Source organism: Carettochelys insculpta, chromosome 3, assembly GCF_033958435.1.
Source record: "Carettochelys insculpta isolate YL-2023 chromosome 3, ASM3395843v1, whole genome shotgun sequence".
Classification (NCBI taxonomy): domain Eukaryota; kingdom Metazoa; phylum Chordata; order Testudines; family Carettochelyidae; genus Carettochelys; species Carettochelys insculpta.
In genome coordinates, this window is record NC_134139.1 from 47,495,717 (window position 1) to 47,512,660 (window position 16,944).

Consider the following 16,944-nt stretch of genomic DNA (forward strand, 5'->3'; position numbering starts at 1 on the left):
CTGCAGGGCTGCCAGAGGGTTCCGCCCGACCCAGCTGGAGTTCCCATGGCTGGGGCTGCTGAGGTGCCAATACTCAGCATGATCAAGTACTGGCACAAAAAAAGCACTGGATACTTGTTTCCAAAAGAAAGGTGGGACTAAGCACACGCCCTTCATCTCGGAATCTCCCGTTGGCTATTTCAGGCAAGGAGCTGTTTAGCCTGGTTGTTTTTGTGAATCCTAATCTGAAATGCCTGTCACTGTATAGGGAACCTAAGTGCAAAACTCAGGGTTTGTAAATCCCTGTGTTTTCTGCTCATCTAAAAGCTAGGTGATACATTTTCTTTGTGAATTTAATGGCTTTGCATTTTCTTGTTATAATTCTGTGTTTGATATTGTCCATTATCAACCTTGAGTGGCTTTCAAAATGTGTTTTTAAGGTGTGAATATACATGAAGCTAAAAACTGACTGCAGTATTTTCTTAATTATGTTTTTTTTTTTGTTTTTTGTTTTTACTATTTCCAGTCCATTAATCTTTTGGAGGGTCTCATTCCCTCAAAGGAAGAAGGTGGTATTTCATCTCCAGCACATCTTCATAAATTGTTTGCTTTTGGATTAATGTGGAGTTTAGGTGCTCTTCTGGAGTTGGATAGCAGGGATAAACTGGAAGCCTTCATTCGAGCAAATGATAACAAATTAGATTTGCCAGAAGTCCCTAAAGGCACCATTCAGACTATGTATGAATTTCACGTTACTGATTATGGTAAGAGAAAAGACATCACCCTTCTCTTTGATAATTAATGACATTTTGAAAGTAATTAAGTTTGGTTAGAAATACAAAAATACTTCATAATTACATATTATTTGGTCATATGTTCAGAGGTTTCCTTTGTTGCTAAGACCCTATTGACACTCTAATTTTATACAATCTGAATGCAAATTATGTTTCTGACATAAGCAATAGAGGAGTTAAGATATTTTTGGATTAGTAGTTGTAGTACTTCTTGTTTTTAATTTAGTTTTCAAGGATTCCTTCTTTTGAAGTTCCTTAATGAATCTACATATTTTTCAGAATGTTATTTCTGCATTAAATTAATTTTATTTTATTTCTTACATTTTTTAAAATAAACAGTATTTGTTCTCCTTTGAGCTATTGTGAAAATATATATTCAACTTGAGGTGTACGTACATCCAATGTATATGAATGAAGATTTTTGCTAGCAGTTCTACTAAGCAATGCAGGCATCGTTTCTTTATTCCCTGAGATGAGAGTATAAAAGGGGCATGTCTTCCAACTCTCTGTCGATTCCTTCTTACCCCTCTGGCAAAAGTTGAAGCCCACCCCTCACATTAGAGTTCATTATCCAGCATTTCAAAATCCCCATAACGTTTATAGTTAGTGGTATCTAGTGTAGTATAGTTAGGTTACTGAGTTATTGTCTCTTATTAGGTATATCCATGATGTATTATGCTAAAAATCCCCATGTTTCCATAAGACTGGCATTGAGTGGCTTGATTTGCATTTTGAGAGCCATGTGAGGGACAAATACCCTATTTGTACCTCCTTGCCCACCAAGACAGTTTACCATATTCATGCCCCATCAGAAATGACCCCAGGCAAGATGGCAGATTTAGAGTCCACAAGCAGTGTCCCTTTGTCTGTTTGTGATTCAAGAAACAAGTCTTATGAGAAAAGTCACACTTTGATTTCACATTCCATGCTGGTAAGTGCTCACTCTTTATCTCCTAAGAAGACTTTGGCCATGTTTACATGGCCCCAGAGCATAGTGCTGCCACTGGCAGTGCTATGCTAATCAGGTTTCTAGAAGTTGCAAATGGTTCGGTATTTGCATAACTGTGCAAGATTTTGCTCTTGGCAGAGGGAACTGCTGGTGGTAAAGAGGCTGTGTGGATGTGCCTCTGTGGGCTAACCTCACCTATGTTGCCAGTCCCTTATCCCTAAGTGGGGGTTTAGCTGGAAGAGGCACATCCACATGGTCTCTTTACCACCAGCAGCCTCCTCTACCAAGAGCAAAATCTCGTGCAGCTATGCTAATGGGAATGTCTAAATCTGTACCCTGATCCCATATCAGGAAGAACATCCCCTTTTGAAAAACTATTTCAAAAGGGTACACGTGTAGATGCTCCACAGCCTGCTCTTTTGAAAGAGGGGTCTGCCATGGCACTGGTCAGCAGTGGGCTCTATGATCCCTGCATCCAGTCATACTTAAAGCAGCACAGATGCAGGAACCCCATGGAAGGAAGCTGAGAGTGTGGTAGGAGCAGCCCCAGCACGAGGTCCAGCAGCACATCCTCTGCACAGTCCTGGAGCAGCAGTGGCAAGCCATGGCCAGCAGCTAGCCTTCATAGGAGCCACAGGGCACTCCCTCAGAGCCCTCGCAGGGCTCCCAGGGTCACAGGATCCTGGGGGGGGTGTGAAAAAAAAAGGGCCCCATCCTGGACAGAGCTGGAGCTGTGGGACCTCCTGGGCCTCTGGAAGGAGGAGTTGGTCCTCCATGAGATGGGCATCAAGTGACAAAATGCTGTGGCATTTGCCTGCCTGGCCCAGGGCCTCCTCACTAGGGACCACCCAGAGCATACAGCTGATCAAGGATGTTCGAAAGTGGAAGAACTGCAGCAGGGCTATGCCTGATCCCAGGACCAGGACAGCTGCTCCAGGACATCTCCAGCCACCTGCCCCTATTTCTGGGAGCTCCGGGGCATCCTGGCTCCCCAGGACAGCTCCCCACCTCCAGTGGTCCTGGATACATTGGCAGACAAGCCGTGGCTGGAGGTGGAGGAGTAGCCTGGACCAGGGAACCAGGAGGTTGACATGACCACCTACTGACTGAGTGAGGAGAGGGACCTGACGATCTATATCTTCTCCCAGTCATTCAGCCGGGTTACCAGGAGATGGGCATCCCCAGACGTTGCTGAGGGACCCTCAGGTATGTATGCAACGGGGCGTGCACCCCCATCCATGGAGTGGGGGCGATGCAACAGCCAGCAAGCTGCTCACAGGAACAGTAGTCCTGAGCCAAAAACTTCCCAGCCTGATGTGGTACGTGGCACCCTGTGATGGCCTGCCAGCAATGGCAAACACCTCTGCCTGGTGGACAGTGCTGTGAGCTGCGCAAGGGGCAGCAGGTGGTTGGGGCTGGACATCACCTGGGGACTGCTCGACGTGGACCAGGAACCCCCACCCACCCCAAGATTCCTCCCAGCTGCTGCGCCGTCTGATGGGATGCCAGCCCCGGGAGGGGGTGAATGCTCCAAGAGTGGGGATGCCGCCTCCAGGTTGGCCCCCCCCAGAACATAATACAGTACCGACATGCTGTCCCTCCCTCCATACAGCTGCACCATCCAGGGGCCAGGAGAGTCCCATGCCATCCGTGGTCCTGGAGAGCCCCCCGGCAAATGTTGAGGGCACCTAGGCCCCTCCCTACATGGTTCACCATCAGGGCCATGTCCGGAGGGCCCCTAGGTGGGCAGAGGAGGATCTGTCCAGCTGCTGCCAGGCCAAGGTGGCTGAGCAGCGTCTCCGGCTCACCAAGGCCGACCTGAAGTGGTGGAGGGCAACATGGGAGAGGCTGCTGACCACACTGGAGGGCACTGATACTACGATCTGAAAGCACGTGGCCAATGTGGCCTGCCTTCTCGCCCCCCTACCCTCACGCTGAGACTGCTGCTGCCCTCCTGCCGAGCCTTCTCCTACACCCCCGCCAAGCTCCTCCCATGGCCTTACCTGCTGGTACTCCCCCCGCACCCACCAACGACCCCGCACCACCCCAGCCCTGGACTGAGCCCTCTTGTCCTGCTCCAGGTTAAGAGCCCTCCCACCTCCCTGGTACAATGTTGTTGCCCCATCCCCTGCACGTAGTTTCAAGTTACTTTCCATAGTGTTCAAAACTGTTTAATTGCCATACACCCCCATGTGCAATGCTCTTCGGGTAGGGATAGTAGGTGCTGGACGTGCGGGTGACGTGGTGGTGGTGGTGGTGGCGGGGATGGTGAGGGGCGGATGTGCATGGGGTATGGGTGTGGGTCACCGGTGGCCAGCAGCGAAGGCCTGCCTGAGGGCCTCCCTAATCCGGAGGGTATCCTGGTGGGCATGGCAGATGGGGCGGCACCCGGCTGCTTGTAGCTGGTGCTGGCCCCATTGGACCCCCCAGACATAAGCGTCCCCCTTGCCCTCCACTACCTGGACCCCCGGACATAAGCATCCCCCTTGTCCTCCACTTCCTGGGGCACATTTAGGACTCCGACCTCTAGCCTTGTGTGGAGGCACCTCCACTGCCTGAAGGCCTGCTGAACAACATTCTATGTGTGATTGAGGTGGACACTGAACACCTCTCGGGTGGGGTTGAGGTGGACCATGTATGGCCACATGAGCCATGGCTGTAAGGTGTTTGCGCATCTGCCATAATGTAGAGCAGCATGGTGATATCCCCCCACCCTGGGATTTCCCGCTGTTGGACTAATGTGCTGGCCCCCATGTGTCGGCTGAGCCTGGAATTCTGGAAAATGTGGGCGTCTTGGCTGGGGCCCACCCAGCCCACTTAGATATTCATGAACCAGCCCCTTGCGTCCACCAGAGCCTGGAGGACCACTGAATGATAGCCCTTCCTATTAATGTACTGGCTGGCACGATGTGGCAGGGCACAGGTGGGGATGCGCGTGCCATCCAAGGCGCTGAAACAATTTGGGAATCTCTGTTCTGCAAAGTCCGTGATGGCAGCATCCAGATCCCCCAGGTGGACAACCTTTTGCAGCAGCATCACACTAATGGCTTGGATGACCTACACGGGCCAGGGGAGGGGGGGCACCTGTTCCCATGAGGGTATGGTGGGCTATCCCCCCCACCCCCTGCCTGCCCCCTGCATGCCTGCCCCTGCCTGCTCCTTCCCAGCCTGCCCCCTGCCCACCCTCTCCCAGCCAGCTCTCTGCCCATCCCCCACTACTGAGGGTTCCCCTTGCCCCAGCCACCCCACACCCCTGTGGGGGGGGTGTCCCGGGCTCGGCTTACCTCCATGAGTACGGCCCTGACGGTGGCTTTGCTCACCCTGAACTGCCCTGGGGAGCCCTAGGAGTCTGGGGTAGCCAGTTTCCAGATCGCAATTGTGACCCACTTCTCCAGGGAGAGAGTGCGCCACATGCAGCTGTCCTGTTGCTGGAGTGTGGGGGTGAGCCCATGGCAGATCATATTGAAGATCTGCCTGGAGGTGCAGAAGTTCTGTAGCCAGCTTTCATCATCCCAATCCCCCAGCACCAGGTGCTCCCATCAGTTGGTGCTGCTGGGATGGGCCCAGAGGGGGTGGGGTGTCCAGCCGTGTCCTGGACAGAGAGGTCCCACAGCTCCAGGAGGGCTGCTCAGCCACCTGAGTAGCTCAGGGGCAGCTGCAGCGACAGTGCAGAGCACTGCCAGGAGGGTCTCCAGGATGAAGGTGTCCTTATGCAGAAGCTGCTGCTGAGCTCCTGGAGCACGAGTGGGCTCTACTTGGCTGGGGACAGCTGGGCAGCAGTCAGCTTGTGTGGGGTGGAAAGTGGAGGAAGGAGCCCTTTAAGGGAGCATCTGGTTGTGGCCCCGGAAGGGCTTGTTGGCCATGGGACTCCTTTTGCAGCATTTCCTGCCCCACTTCTTTTAAAGGAGTGCTTGGAGCCATGTGGACGCTCCGTTTCAAAAGACTGCAATGGCCATTTGAATGGGAGGATTGACCCATTGATCCACTCTTAATGTGTGGCCACTCCATTTCGAAAGCTGTGCTTTTGAATGCCCTCCTTTGATTTTTGCCCTTTTGAAGGGGTGCTTACATGTAGACCCAGCTTTGGAGTCTGATAACCTTGCTCCCCAGACAGCTTCTTCTGTTACTGAACTACCTGTTGTTCAGCTGTTTGTGGGTCCAGTGCACAGAGGAGAAAATACTGTATTTTGAATAGTGACAGAGAAATAGCCATGTTATTCTGTATTCTACCAAAACAAAAAAGCAGTCATGTAGCATTTTAAAGACTAACAGAATAATTTATTAGGTGATGAGCTTTCATGGGACAGAGCCACTTCTTCAGATCATAGCCTTACCAGAATAGACTCAATATATAAAGCACAGAGGTCCAAAAATTGTTATCAAGGTTGGGAAATCAGAAGAGCAGTGGGGGAGGGGGGATCAGGGCAGGGGGGTTAAGAGTTAGATAAAATATCAAAGTATATAAAAGAGTCCTTATAAAGGATCAGGTTCAAACCATGTGTTAATGTGTCAAACCACATGTTGATGTGTCAAATCTGAATATGAATGTTAGTTCTGAGCATTCCTGTGTAGATCGTTGTTGACGTCCCTTTTCAGTAGAACACAGACTTTCAGATCTTTAACAGAATGGCCCACTCCATTAAAGTGCTGGTTGACAGGCTTGTGTATCTGGAGTTTTTTGATGTCTGTTCTGTCCATTCATTCTTTGTTGAAGAGTGTTTGCAGTCTATCCTATATACATGGTGTGTGGGCATTTTTGGCACATGGCATATATGATGTTAGTTGAGGAACAGGAGTAATTAACATGGTTAGGTCCAGTGATGGTATCTCCAGAATAGATACGTGGACAAAATTGGTAATGGGGTTTGTATTATTATTAGTATTATTGTGGTACAGCCTGTGGTTGCTAGTGAGAATCCCCATAGGAATGAGAGGTTGTCTATAGGAAAGAACAGTCCTGTCACCTAGGGCCTTCTGGAGTGTGGCATCATGATTTAGGATATGTTGTAGGTCTTTAATGATGTGTTGCAGTGGTTTGAGTTGGGGACTGTAGGTAATGACAAGTGGTGTTCTTTTATTGGCTTTTTTTGGGCCTATCTTGGAGTAGTTGGTTTCTGGGTATTCGTCTGGCCCTGTTGATTTGTTTTTTCACTTCTCCCAGTGTGTAGTTCAGGTTTGTGAATGTTTGGTAGAGATCTTGGAGTTTTTGGACTCTCTTAATAGGATCAGAACAGATGTGATTGTATTACAGGGTTTGACTGTAAACAATGAATCGTGTCGCGTGTGCAGGAGGGAAGCTAGAAGCGTGTAGGTAAGTGTAGCGGTCAGTGGGTTTCCAGTAGAGAGTGGTATTGATTAGGCCATCAGTGATTTGTACTGTAGTGTCCAGGAAATGTATCTGTCATGTGGAGTGGTTAAGACGTAAGTTGATGGTGGGGTGCAGATTGTTAAAGTCTCTGTGGAATTCTTTTGGAGTTTCTTTTACCATGGGTCCAAATGATAAAGATGTCATCAATGTAGCATAAGTAAAGGAGGGATCATAGGGGATGAGAGCTGAGGAATCGTTGTTCCAAGTGAGCCATAAATATATTAGCATATTGTGGGGCCATGTGGGTGCCCATAGCAGTGCCCTTAATCTGGAGGTATAAGTTGTCCCCAACTCAGAAATAATTGTGGGTGAGAACAAAGTTACAGAGGTCAGACACCAGATTAGCTTGGTAATATCAGGGATGATATTCATGATTGCTTGTAGTCCTTCTTGTGGAATATTAGTGTAGAGATCCTCTACATCCATGGTGGCAAAATGGCGTTGTCAGGAAGTTTTCTAATGTTTTGTAATTTCCTCAGGAAGTCAGTGGTATCTCAGAGATAGCTGGTAGTGTTGGTGTCATAGGGTTTGCTTTTCTGTATTTTGAATAGTGGAGCTACAAAATACAGAGAGAATTATTAAGTACTATATTTTCCATTTGTTGCTCCTTTTAGGTGACTGGGAACACTGGAATAAAAGAGTTCAGGAATACGTTTATCCAACAGAAAGTGTTCCAGAGTATGCATCTATTCTAGTTCCCAATGTAGACAATGTCAGAACTCAGTTTTTGATAGAAACAATTGCAAAGCAGCACAAAGTAAGTATGCTATTTATTTAATTGCAAAGCTAATATATATGGTATAACATCAATAGCCTTCCCATCATAAAACAGGGATGTGGTAAACCTTTATTTCTGCTCAGATATACCTTTCATTAATGGAGATATACCTACCTCATAGAGCTGGAAGGGACCTTGACAGGTCTTCAAACACAGTACCCTGCAATCACAGCAGGACCAAGCACCATCCCTCACAATTTTTTTTTTTTAAATCTATGTGCCCCAGATCCCTAAATGGCCCCCTCAAGGGCTTAGCTCACAACTCTGGGTTTAGCAGGCAAATGCTCAAACCTCTGAGCTATCTCTCTGTTATATAGCTTCAGCATCTAAAAATTTCCCTCTCTCAGATATACCATGATCCACATAAAACACTTAAAATAAAGCTCACAGTTTAAAAGATCAATAGACTTAGTCATATACGCCAAAAACCCATGATGCATGTTGTAGGGACCCTGGGATGGAACCTGGAGACGTGTGGCCTTGTGTTCCCCTACTAGCCCCTGGTGGAGTGGCAATGCCTGGATAGCCAATCCAGTGAGACTACATATCTTGGAAGGTGAAATGCTGTAGTGTCCTGGCCAGCGGGCTGCAGCTTTTGAAGTGAGAGGGGCCACAGAGTGACACAGAGAACAAGAAGCAGAGAAAACACAAGGGGAGGTGGCACATCTGGAAGAGAGTTAATTGGCAGAACAGTAGGTTACATTGGTAATGAGTGAAGACAGTCATTTAAATGTTTCAGTTAAACCTCTAATTAAATAACTGTGGAAAATCTCAACCCAAAAAGGACTGTGCATTTGTTCAGCTGAATCCTTAGCCTAAAGCTTGAATACATAGATTAAATTAGGAAAACCCAAGACACAGAATAGTATTTGACCCAATAAGCAAAATGTATTACAGAATTCACTAGCCTAAACTATCAAAGTTATCCCCAAGTTGATTTCCAGAAGTAGGAATGATGGATGGCCTTGTAGTTAAAGCCTGATTTAGCAGTAGACTTTCTGTGTAAGCTTAAGGCAAGTCACTTAATCTTTCTGTTCTTTAATTCTCCATTTGCAAAATGAGGGTAATAATTTTTCTCTCACTTTGGCTGTGTCTATACTGGAGAGTTCTGTTTACAGAACTCAGGAGCATCAACACTCATAAAGCCTTCTGTTGACAGAGTCTCAGCAGAACTCTGCTTTTGCCTCACCAGAGTTATCCTTCAAAAATTGGAGGCATAACACTCTGTCGATGGAGAGGGCTTCCGGTTCACCAGGCAGTCCTGTTTCATCATCATCAATAACTGTGGGCTCAGCCCCCATTGGTGTCTGATGCCTCTCTCACTACGTCCGTCTTTTCCTGTCCAGTGCAGAGTGGCTCAGTTTCTGTAGACTAGCTCCGCACCAATCAGCTATATCATCTATCCATTCTCTGTGGGGTCTGCCTCTCCTATTCGAACCGTCCATTATGCCGAATACCAGGGTCTTGATTTTTCGTTCATTGTTCATTCTGCAAATATGCCCAATAGTTGTAGCTTCCATTTTATAAACATCTGCAGCAGGTTCTCTTTTGGCTGTATCTTTCCATATAATTCCTCATTGGTGACCTTCTGCATCCATTCTATTCTCAGAATCTTTCTATAACAACTCCTTTTGAACGCCAACATTCTTCTTTTCGAATCTTTTGTTATCAACCATGTCTCTCATGCATATAACATGCTGCTGAATACACACATTTTCAAGATGCTCAGCTTCATTCTTAAGCTAATTGCTTTGCTTTTCCAGACCTTTTCCATCGCCTTCAAACTCGCTCTTGTTTTTGCTATTCTAGTCGCTATTTCCTTCTTGCAGTCTAGATCATACATTATGTTGCTCACCAGATATGTGAACTTCTCTACATTTTATAGTTCAATACCACTGACACTGATCTTCCTTTCTATTTCCTTATCTCCAAATACCATTGTTTTTGTTTTATTGATGTTCATAATCAGTCCGTACTGCTTCCCTTCTTCATTTAACACCTGCACCGTTTTCACTAGCGTCTCCTCATCTTCCTCGATGATAACTATATCATCTGCAAACCTCAAGTTGTTAATTCTTTTCCCGTGCACAGATACCCCTTCTACCTCTTCCTTGATCTTGTCCATTGCTCCCTCCAGATGTGTGATGAAGATACTTGGCGATGTTGGATCTCCTTGTCTCGTACCTCTACTTGTTTTAAACCAACTTCCTAACTCCCCACATGTTATCACCGCTGCCTCCGCATTGTCACTGATATCCTTCAACAACCATACCAGTCTGCTATCCACTCCATATGACTCCAACACTGCCCAAGTCATTTTCTGATCTATACTGTCAAATGCCATTTTAAAATCGACGAAGCAAGTGTATATGTTCTTGTTCTTTCATCAAGCTTTTTCTGCTATCAGTCTTCGTGCCAATATCTGCTGTATGGTACTTCTATCTTTTCTGAACCCCGCTTGCTCGTCTGCTATATGTTCTTCTATCTGCGATCTTAGTCTCTCTGTCAGTATCATCATCAGCACCTTGCCTGGATGACTTGTTAGGGCAATCATTCTGTAGTTCTTGCACTCCAATGTACTTCCTTTCTTGGGTATTGTCACTAGCACAGATCTTGTCCATTCCTCAGGTGCCTTTCCTTCTTTCCATGCTATATTACATAGTTGGTATATTTCTTGAATCATGCTTTCTCCATCGTATTTGATCATCTCTCCCGTGATCTTATCATTTCCAGGGCTCTTGTTGTTCTTTAGTCGTTTCACTGCTTTTTCAACTTCATCCTTCGAAATGTTGGTCTTGCTCTTGATGCTCGGTGAAGATATCTCTTTCAGTTCTTCAATCAGTCTCTCTGAGACACTCAGGTCCAACTGTGCTTTGTATAGGTCAGTGCAATATCTCATCCGTCAATGCAGAATCTTCTACCTGTTCGTGAGCACTTCTTCATTCTCATCTTTGATCACCATCTGCTTTGGTTGCCATTTCCTATTAATATTCCTAATAGTCTTATACACCTCCCTGGTCTTCCATTCACTGTAATACCTCTCTATATCTTCACATTGCTCCTCCAAACATTTCTCCTTATCCTTTCTGGCTGCTTTCCTTACCTCATTGCATTTCACCCTATATTGCTGTTCTGCCATCTCAGAGACATCTCTTCTGATCTTCAACACTCTCTTCTCTTGAATCAACTTCAGTGTCTCCTGGGTAATCCACTTTTTATTGATCTTTTCTTCTTCTGAAACAGTCTGCTCAGATCTTCAAGTCAGCCATTCTGTTGCCAGAGGAAAGGGCAGGCTTGCTGCTCTCTGTCAAAAGAGTGGATTGCTCTGTCAATCTGCTTTTGTGTGTAGATGCACTCTGTAGACAGAGTTTCAGCTGACACAACTCTGTTGACAGATGTCACTGTCGACAGAGTGTTGTAGTGTACATGTAACCTTTTTGTTTATTGTGTCTGATGAGCAAATATGCTGTGCTCCAAGTCCTAAATAAGGGTGGAGGAGAGAGGTGGGTGAAGTGTTGAACTGGGGAAAAGGGAGGGTTGCTTCTTAGTGATGGCCTGCTCCACTGAGAGTGATTGTGCTATTTATTATGAAACTGACGTAGTTATAGCTGTGGCTTATACCACACTACTAACAGGAGGAATAGAATTACATCCAAAAGGAAAAGAAACACTCTCTGGGGTTTTTCTAACTCCCAGTAGTTCTCTAAAATAGCCCACGGGTTGGTGGAATTCATTGGCTGTTATCTATCCTGATTTCTAAGAGCTGTTATCTATCCCCAAGAAGTGTGAGTTTTGAGTTTCAGGGGATAGGACTTAAGGATTAATAGGAAAAAGTGACGTACAGACACAAACAACACTCTGTTCTGTAGAACATGAAGGTTCAGCGGACCACGCTTCCCAGCTGAAGCAGCTTGCTTTCAGAACTTCCCGGTCATTGGGTCAAAGCCCTCTTAGGGGTCCTGGGGCGTCTTTATCTCAGCCTTACATGTGACCCTTACAGACTCATAAAACTAAAGACATACACACAGCAATACACAAAGCTATGGCAGGGTATCAAAAGAAAAGCCAGAGATAAAATGCAACTGCTAACTTTTACTTACATAGCTGAGCAGGTACAGGAACAAAGCAATAAAACACTGCATCTGGCTGTCTAAGCTATACTGTTACAAATTTCTTTGTGGTACCAATAGGTTTTCACACACTACTCTCACTCGTGAGCAGGTGGGAGGAGCAGCGAAGGGTGATCAGTCCTTGTCGCAGACAGCATCCAGTCTCTCCAGGATTTGGGAGTTCCTCCTCCTCCTGACTTTGTTGCCCCCTTTTATGATCTGCCGTTTGCTGGCTCCACCCGAGGCCTGACACATCACCTCCTGGTTGCTTCTGCTTCTCTTCACCTGCAGCTCCTTCAGGCGCCTCCCCATTTTACACAACCATACATCCCATACTTCTTTTTCCCTTTTAAGGTATGCAGCTGGTGCCTCTGGGCTGCTAGGTCAGAGGCCATGGCTCTTTTCTGTATAGGGTTTTCCTGTTTTTCAATTTTAGACCGGGCGGGGTGGGGTGGGGTGGCTGCAGACAGTGCAGTCTGCAAGCAATCCAGTAAATTCCATTGCTAACTAGGTTAGACTTCCCCGATTCACTTGGTTCCTCAGTTCTTGGTCTGGAGTTTGTGGTTTAGCCTTTTGTGCTAAGGGCACATTTCCCTATCACAATTTAAAAGGGTCTGTGGACCCCGCCTCCACCCCACGTACCTCACTGCGTTGTTCAAGTGCCCATGCAGTTCACCCTAACATGCTGAGTGTGGCTGTTCACTTAAGAGTCACCAGGTAATTTTGCACAGTGTCTGTTAGTCAGAAAGCTCTTCCAGAAAGAAGTGTTTGTGCAGTGTCAAGCACAGTAGGGCCCTCTACTGTAAACACTATTGTAATACAAATAAGAAGCAATAATGGTGATTCTCTTTTTTTGTGATGCAAGCCTGACCCTTTGCCAGTTCTGTGTTTAAAGAGGCAATTTACTATTGCAACGTATCTTTGGGTTGAGCCATTAACCCATTTCAGGCAGTCCTCCAGATCTCCTGTCTCCAGAACAACAGTCAGGGGAAGTTTACCTTTGATCCCAAACATTTTTTTTTACCAAAATGTGATTTTATTATGTCTTCAGGCAATAGTGAGCAATTTAAAATCTCTCTTCTTCCTCTCCTCCTCCCTTGTTGAATCAGGTAATTAGCAGCATAAGGTTCAGCCACTGGTATTCACTGATGCAGCACCTTCCGAGCGCACAGGATATATCAAAACAGTGTTCTAAATGTGAGGTATTTTTGCAGGCTCTTCAAAAGATGAATTATATCTTGCCTGTCTTGGCCAGCTGATTTTTGTCAGTGCCAGTTCCTGGGACTTAGAGTTGGATAAGCATGTTGGGTCAACCCTTCCCCTGTAGAACAGCTACTCCATAAGAAAAATCTGGTCAAGAACTTCTGAGCATTTTAGAGAGACAATCTAATGATCAGGACATCATCTGGCCAGCTCAGGGTATAAGTCCCACAAAAACCCAGTCTGGAAGGAAAAACCCATAATAGGATGAATAATGTACTTTACACATAAATACTAAAGAAGGCTCTCAGTTCCCTGATGAAAGAAGCAGGCCTCCAACCCAGGTCTCCTTTTTCTTACTATGAATTGGGTGTATCCTATGAAGAGACTCCATCTCACAACATGAGACTAGAAGCCACAGGAGGAGAACACAGAGGGAGACATATCTGGAAAGATCAACACCACTAATGAAAAGGACTAGAAGAGATCCCATCTTTCAGAGAGCTCTTCAGAACAGGAAAAGAGCTTAAAAACAGAGGAAGAACAAAAAAGAAACAAACATACACTCTAAATAATATCTGTTATTTTTCACTTGCTGTCCCTGTGTGTGCTCCACTGGAGGTGATGGTACATCATGGCAACACTGACTGGAGATCTTCAGTAGCGATGCTTTGATGGGACACAGGTTTGTAGTTGGTGTCTCGCAGCAGGAGGTAAATTTGTCTGGTGTGTACATGTCCTGACCCCTCAGTTCCTTCTCAAGTGTCCTCATCTGAAGACAGATCTCAGAGCAGTGCTCTACCTCTTCCCTAAGTTACACAAAAATATATAATAGGTTAGACAAAAATACATCCAAGTTTTCTCCTCCCTTTAGGAAACTTGGTCTTAGTTATGTGGTAGACCACTACCTGGAAGCTGCAGGAACCTTCTGGAAGGACGGTATACTGAGTGGTGGGCAAATGCTTTTTTGTTTCCTGATTAAGCCCAATTAGGATAGGCAGCGGGGGCCTCATTATGAATCAGCACTCAATGGTCAGCTGAGGCCCTGCGCTCCCCATAAAAAGCTCCCCATCTGGTAGCAGGGGGGAAGGTTTTGGAAGGTGCACCGGAGGAGCAGAGCAGAGTGAGCGAGCGAGTGAGCGAGAAGGTACCACGGGGAAATGGTGGGCGAAGTGACCCAGGGTGAGGTTGCTCCTTTGGGGCGGAGTGAAGGCCCTGCCATCTGCCTCTTGTCCTCTTAGGAACCCTGGGCTGGAGTCCAGGGTAGAGGGTGGGTCTGGACTCCCCCCACCCTTACCCAGAGGGACTACTCCACTGGAGCAGGCGCAGGCCTGCAAGGGGACTAGCTTTATCCTCCCCATTCTGGACTTGTCTGTGATGAGGATGGCTCGCTAAGCAGAGACTCCTGCCTCTGGAAAGGCCTGGGAGGATAAGGGGTCCCCGTGAGTCTCTGATGCACAACAGAGAAACAACCAGGAAGCGCAGGGTCCTAAAGGGGCTGACAAGGGACTTTGTCACAGTTATTAATGTTAAAGAAATTAAATGTAATTTCTTTTCCCATTCCCACCCTTCTCCTTCAAGAGTGGCTTTGAGGAATGGCTCCTGAAAGGATTCCATGTCTCATTTCACGGGACATTCTTTCTGTGTAAAATGCCTTGGTAAGATGCACAGTCCTGCCAAATGTGTCCATTACAATAACTTTAAAGCTGGGGCTATCATGACTGGAACCTGTGCCTGAAAATGGAACTTAAGAAGAAATCTTTTCAACCTGCCTCAGACTCTCATTCACAGTCAGAACCAACCAGGAATGCAGCCAAACCCTTTCATGAGAAAAGGAGGAGAGCCTTGACCTCTGCCCCAAAAGATTTCCCATGGAACACTCAGTATTCTCTGACAGCAATGAAGGTGATAGAAAAGAGGTGGTCTTCTGACCACATGCTTCTCCCCCAGTACAACCAAAACCAACATAATGGCCGGTCACCCTTCTGGAGCCACCCCAATTCCCATGGTTTGCTCCCCCATGTATGCCACCACACATGCTATAACCTATGCAGTGGCCATCCTGGAATGCATGGGGCCCCTTTAAATCCCATTACTCCTGCACAACCTCACCAATCAATGCACAGATTTGTTCTCCACCAATCTCTCTTATAACTTCCACATCCATGGGACAGAAAGATCCACAAAAGGAAACAGAGGGTGACTCTGCCTCAGACACAGATTCACCTGAACATAGCTCCTCCACCTTCTGTGATCAAGCCATCATGCTGTCCCTACCAGTGATGGCAGACAACTTCATGCAGTTTCAGGAGCTATTCAAGTGAGTTTCACTCAGTCAAGACACACACTCTCCCTTACGGAGAAGGCACAGGAGAATCAACATAAACTACAAAAAAATTCTCCAACCTTTGACATCATGCAAGATTGCTCTTTGAATAAATAAGGCTATACATGTCAGATGCCTGCCACTGTGCCACCAACCTATGAGAGAGCAAACAGAAAACATTATGTTGTGGCTACTGGTCTTCAGAATGATTCCTGTCTGAATTGGGGCATATCTTTTAGAAAAGCATTCAGTGTTGATTTAAAAATTGCCAATAATTGAGAATCTCTTACAACCCTTTGTATGTTGTTCCAGTGGTTAATTACCCTTCCTGCTTAATTTTTTGAGAGATTTTGAGACTCCACCATTCTCAGAGAAACCTTGATTGCTACCTGCTTTGGTGGAATTATGATGTCTTAGCTGGGTGGCTTAAAGTCCCTGATGACAAAGGCCACCCTGACTTCTGGTCTGCCATTAAGAAAAATCTTTAGTCATCTGCTTTTGTCTCAGGTTCCTCATTAGACACAATATTTTCAGACAGAATAATTACATTCAGCTCAGTAATCAAATGTCACACCTGTTTACATATCTGGTTGGTGGCTGCAGCACTCCAAACAAATCTGACATACCTCCAAATTGCAGGTTAATTTCTTCTTGGAGAAATATTAGATAAGATAATGTCAGACAATGCATCCAAACAAAAGGACTGCATGGAGACCTGAGGGCGTACTTTTATCTCTCCTCTTCACAGAAGTAACAAAGAAAGAATGGCAAGTACTGTAGAGGAAAATCCTGGAACTGTGGATCAGTCAACAAAACCAGAGGTGTCAGCAGTATCTCTAAGAGCCCACTATGACAACAAAACAATTCAGTCTGGATCTCAAAGGCAAATTATCCTATCCTGTTTCTCAGACTTTTCTCTCCCAAGTACAGACAAGTGGATTATCTGGTCATCCATCTCAACTACTCACCAGAACACATGCAACATCAGGCACTAATTCGGAACCAAGTAATCAAATCGCTAAATTTGACAATCCCAAGAAATATCCACATACAATACATGTCAACCTACTGTGCTAGGGAACATATCTGGGACACAATACAGTACAAAGCTCATGAACCTTCAGAGACAGGAACAAGAGCAGCCACTTTTTCAATTTCAGAGTGATGAAGAAATTTCTCCAAACATTCCAAAGCCATCTTCAAGAGATTCATATCCGGCTCCAGTCAGAAAATATCATGACAGTGACATACAGCCACCGAGGAGGAACTCAGAATTCAGTGCTGGACTTGGAACTGATCGAGGTAATAGAATAGGTGGAAGAAAATCTGGCTACCATAAGGCCAATATGCAACCACAAAAAAAAAAAAATTAAATCTTAATGTGGGCTAGTTTAGCATCTGCTTAGTTAACAAGTCAGAATGGTATTTGAATCAAGAAGTC

General features: G+C 46.0%; 1 protein-coding gene across 1 annotated transcript in view; it reads left to right on the top strand.

Annotated features, from left to right (window-relative positions):
* The window catches only part of DNAH8 (dynein axonemal heavy chain 8), a 548,480-nt gene that overhangs the window by 350,211 nt on the left and 181,325 nt on the right, over positions 1-16,944 (top strand). The window contains exons 53-54 of the mRNA XM_074989796.1: positions 506-743; positions 7,705-7,847. Of these exons, the coding sequence (XP_074845897.1) occupies positions 506-743; positions 7,705-7,847 (381 nt within the window). The remainder of the gene's footprint in view (positions 1-505; positions 744-7,704; positions 7,848-16,944) is intronic.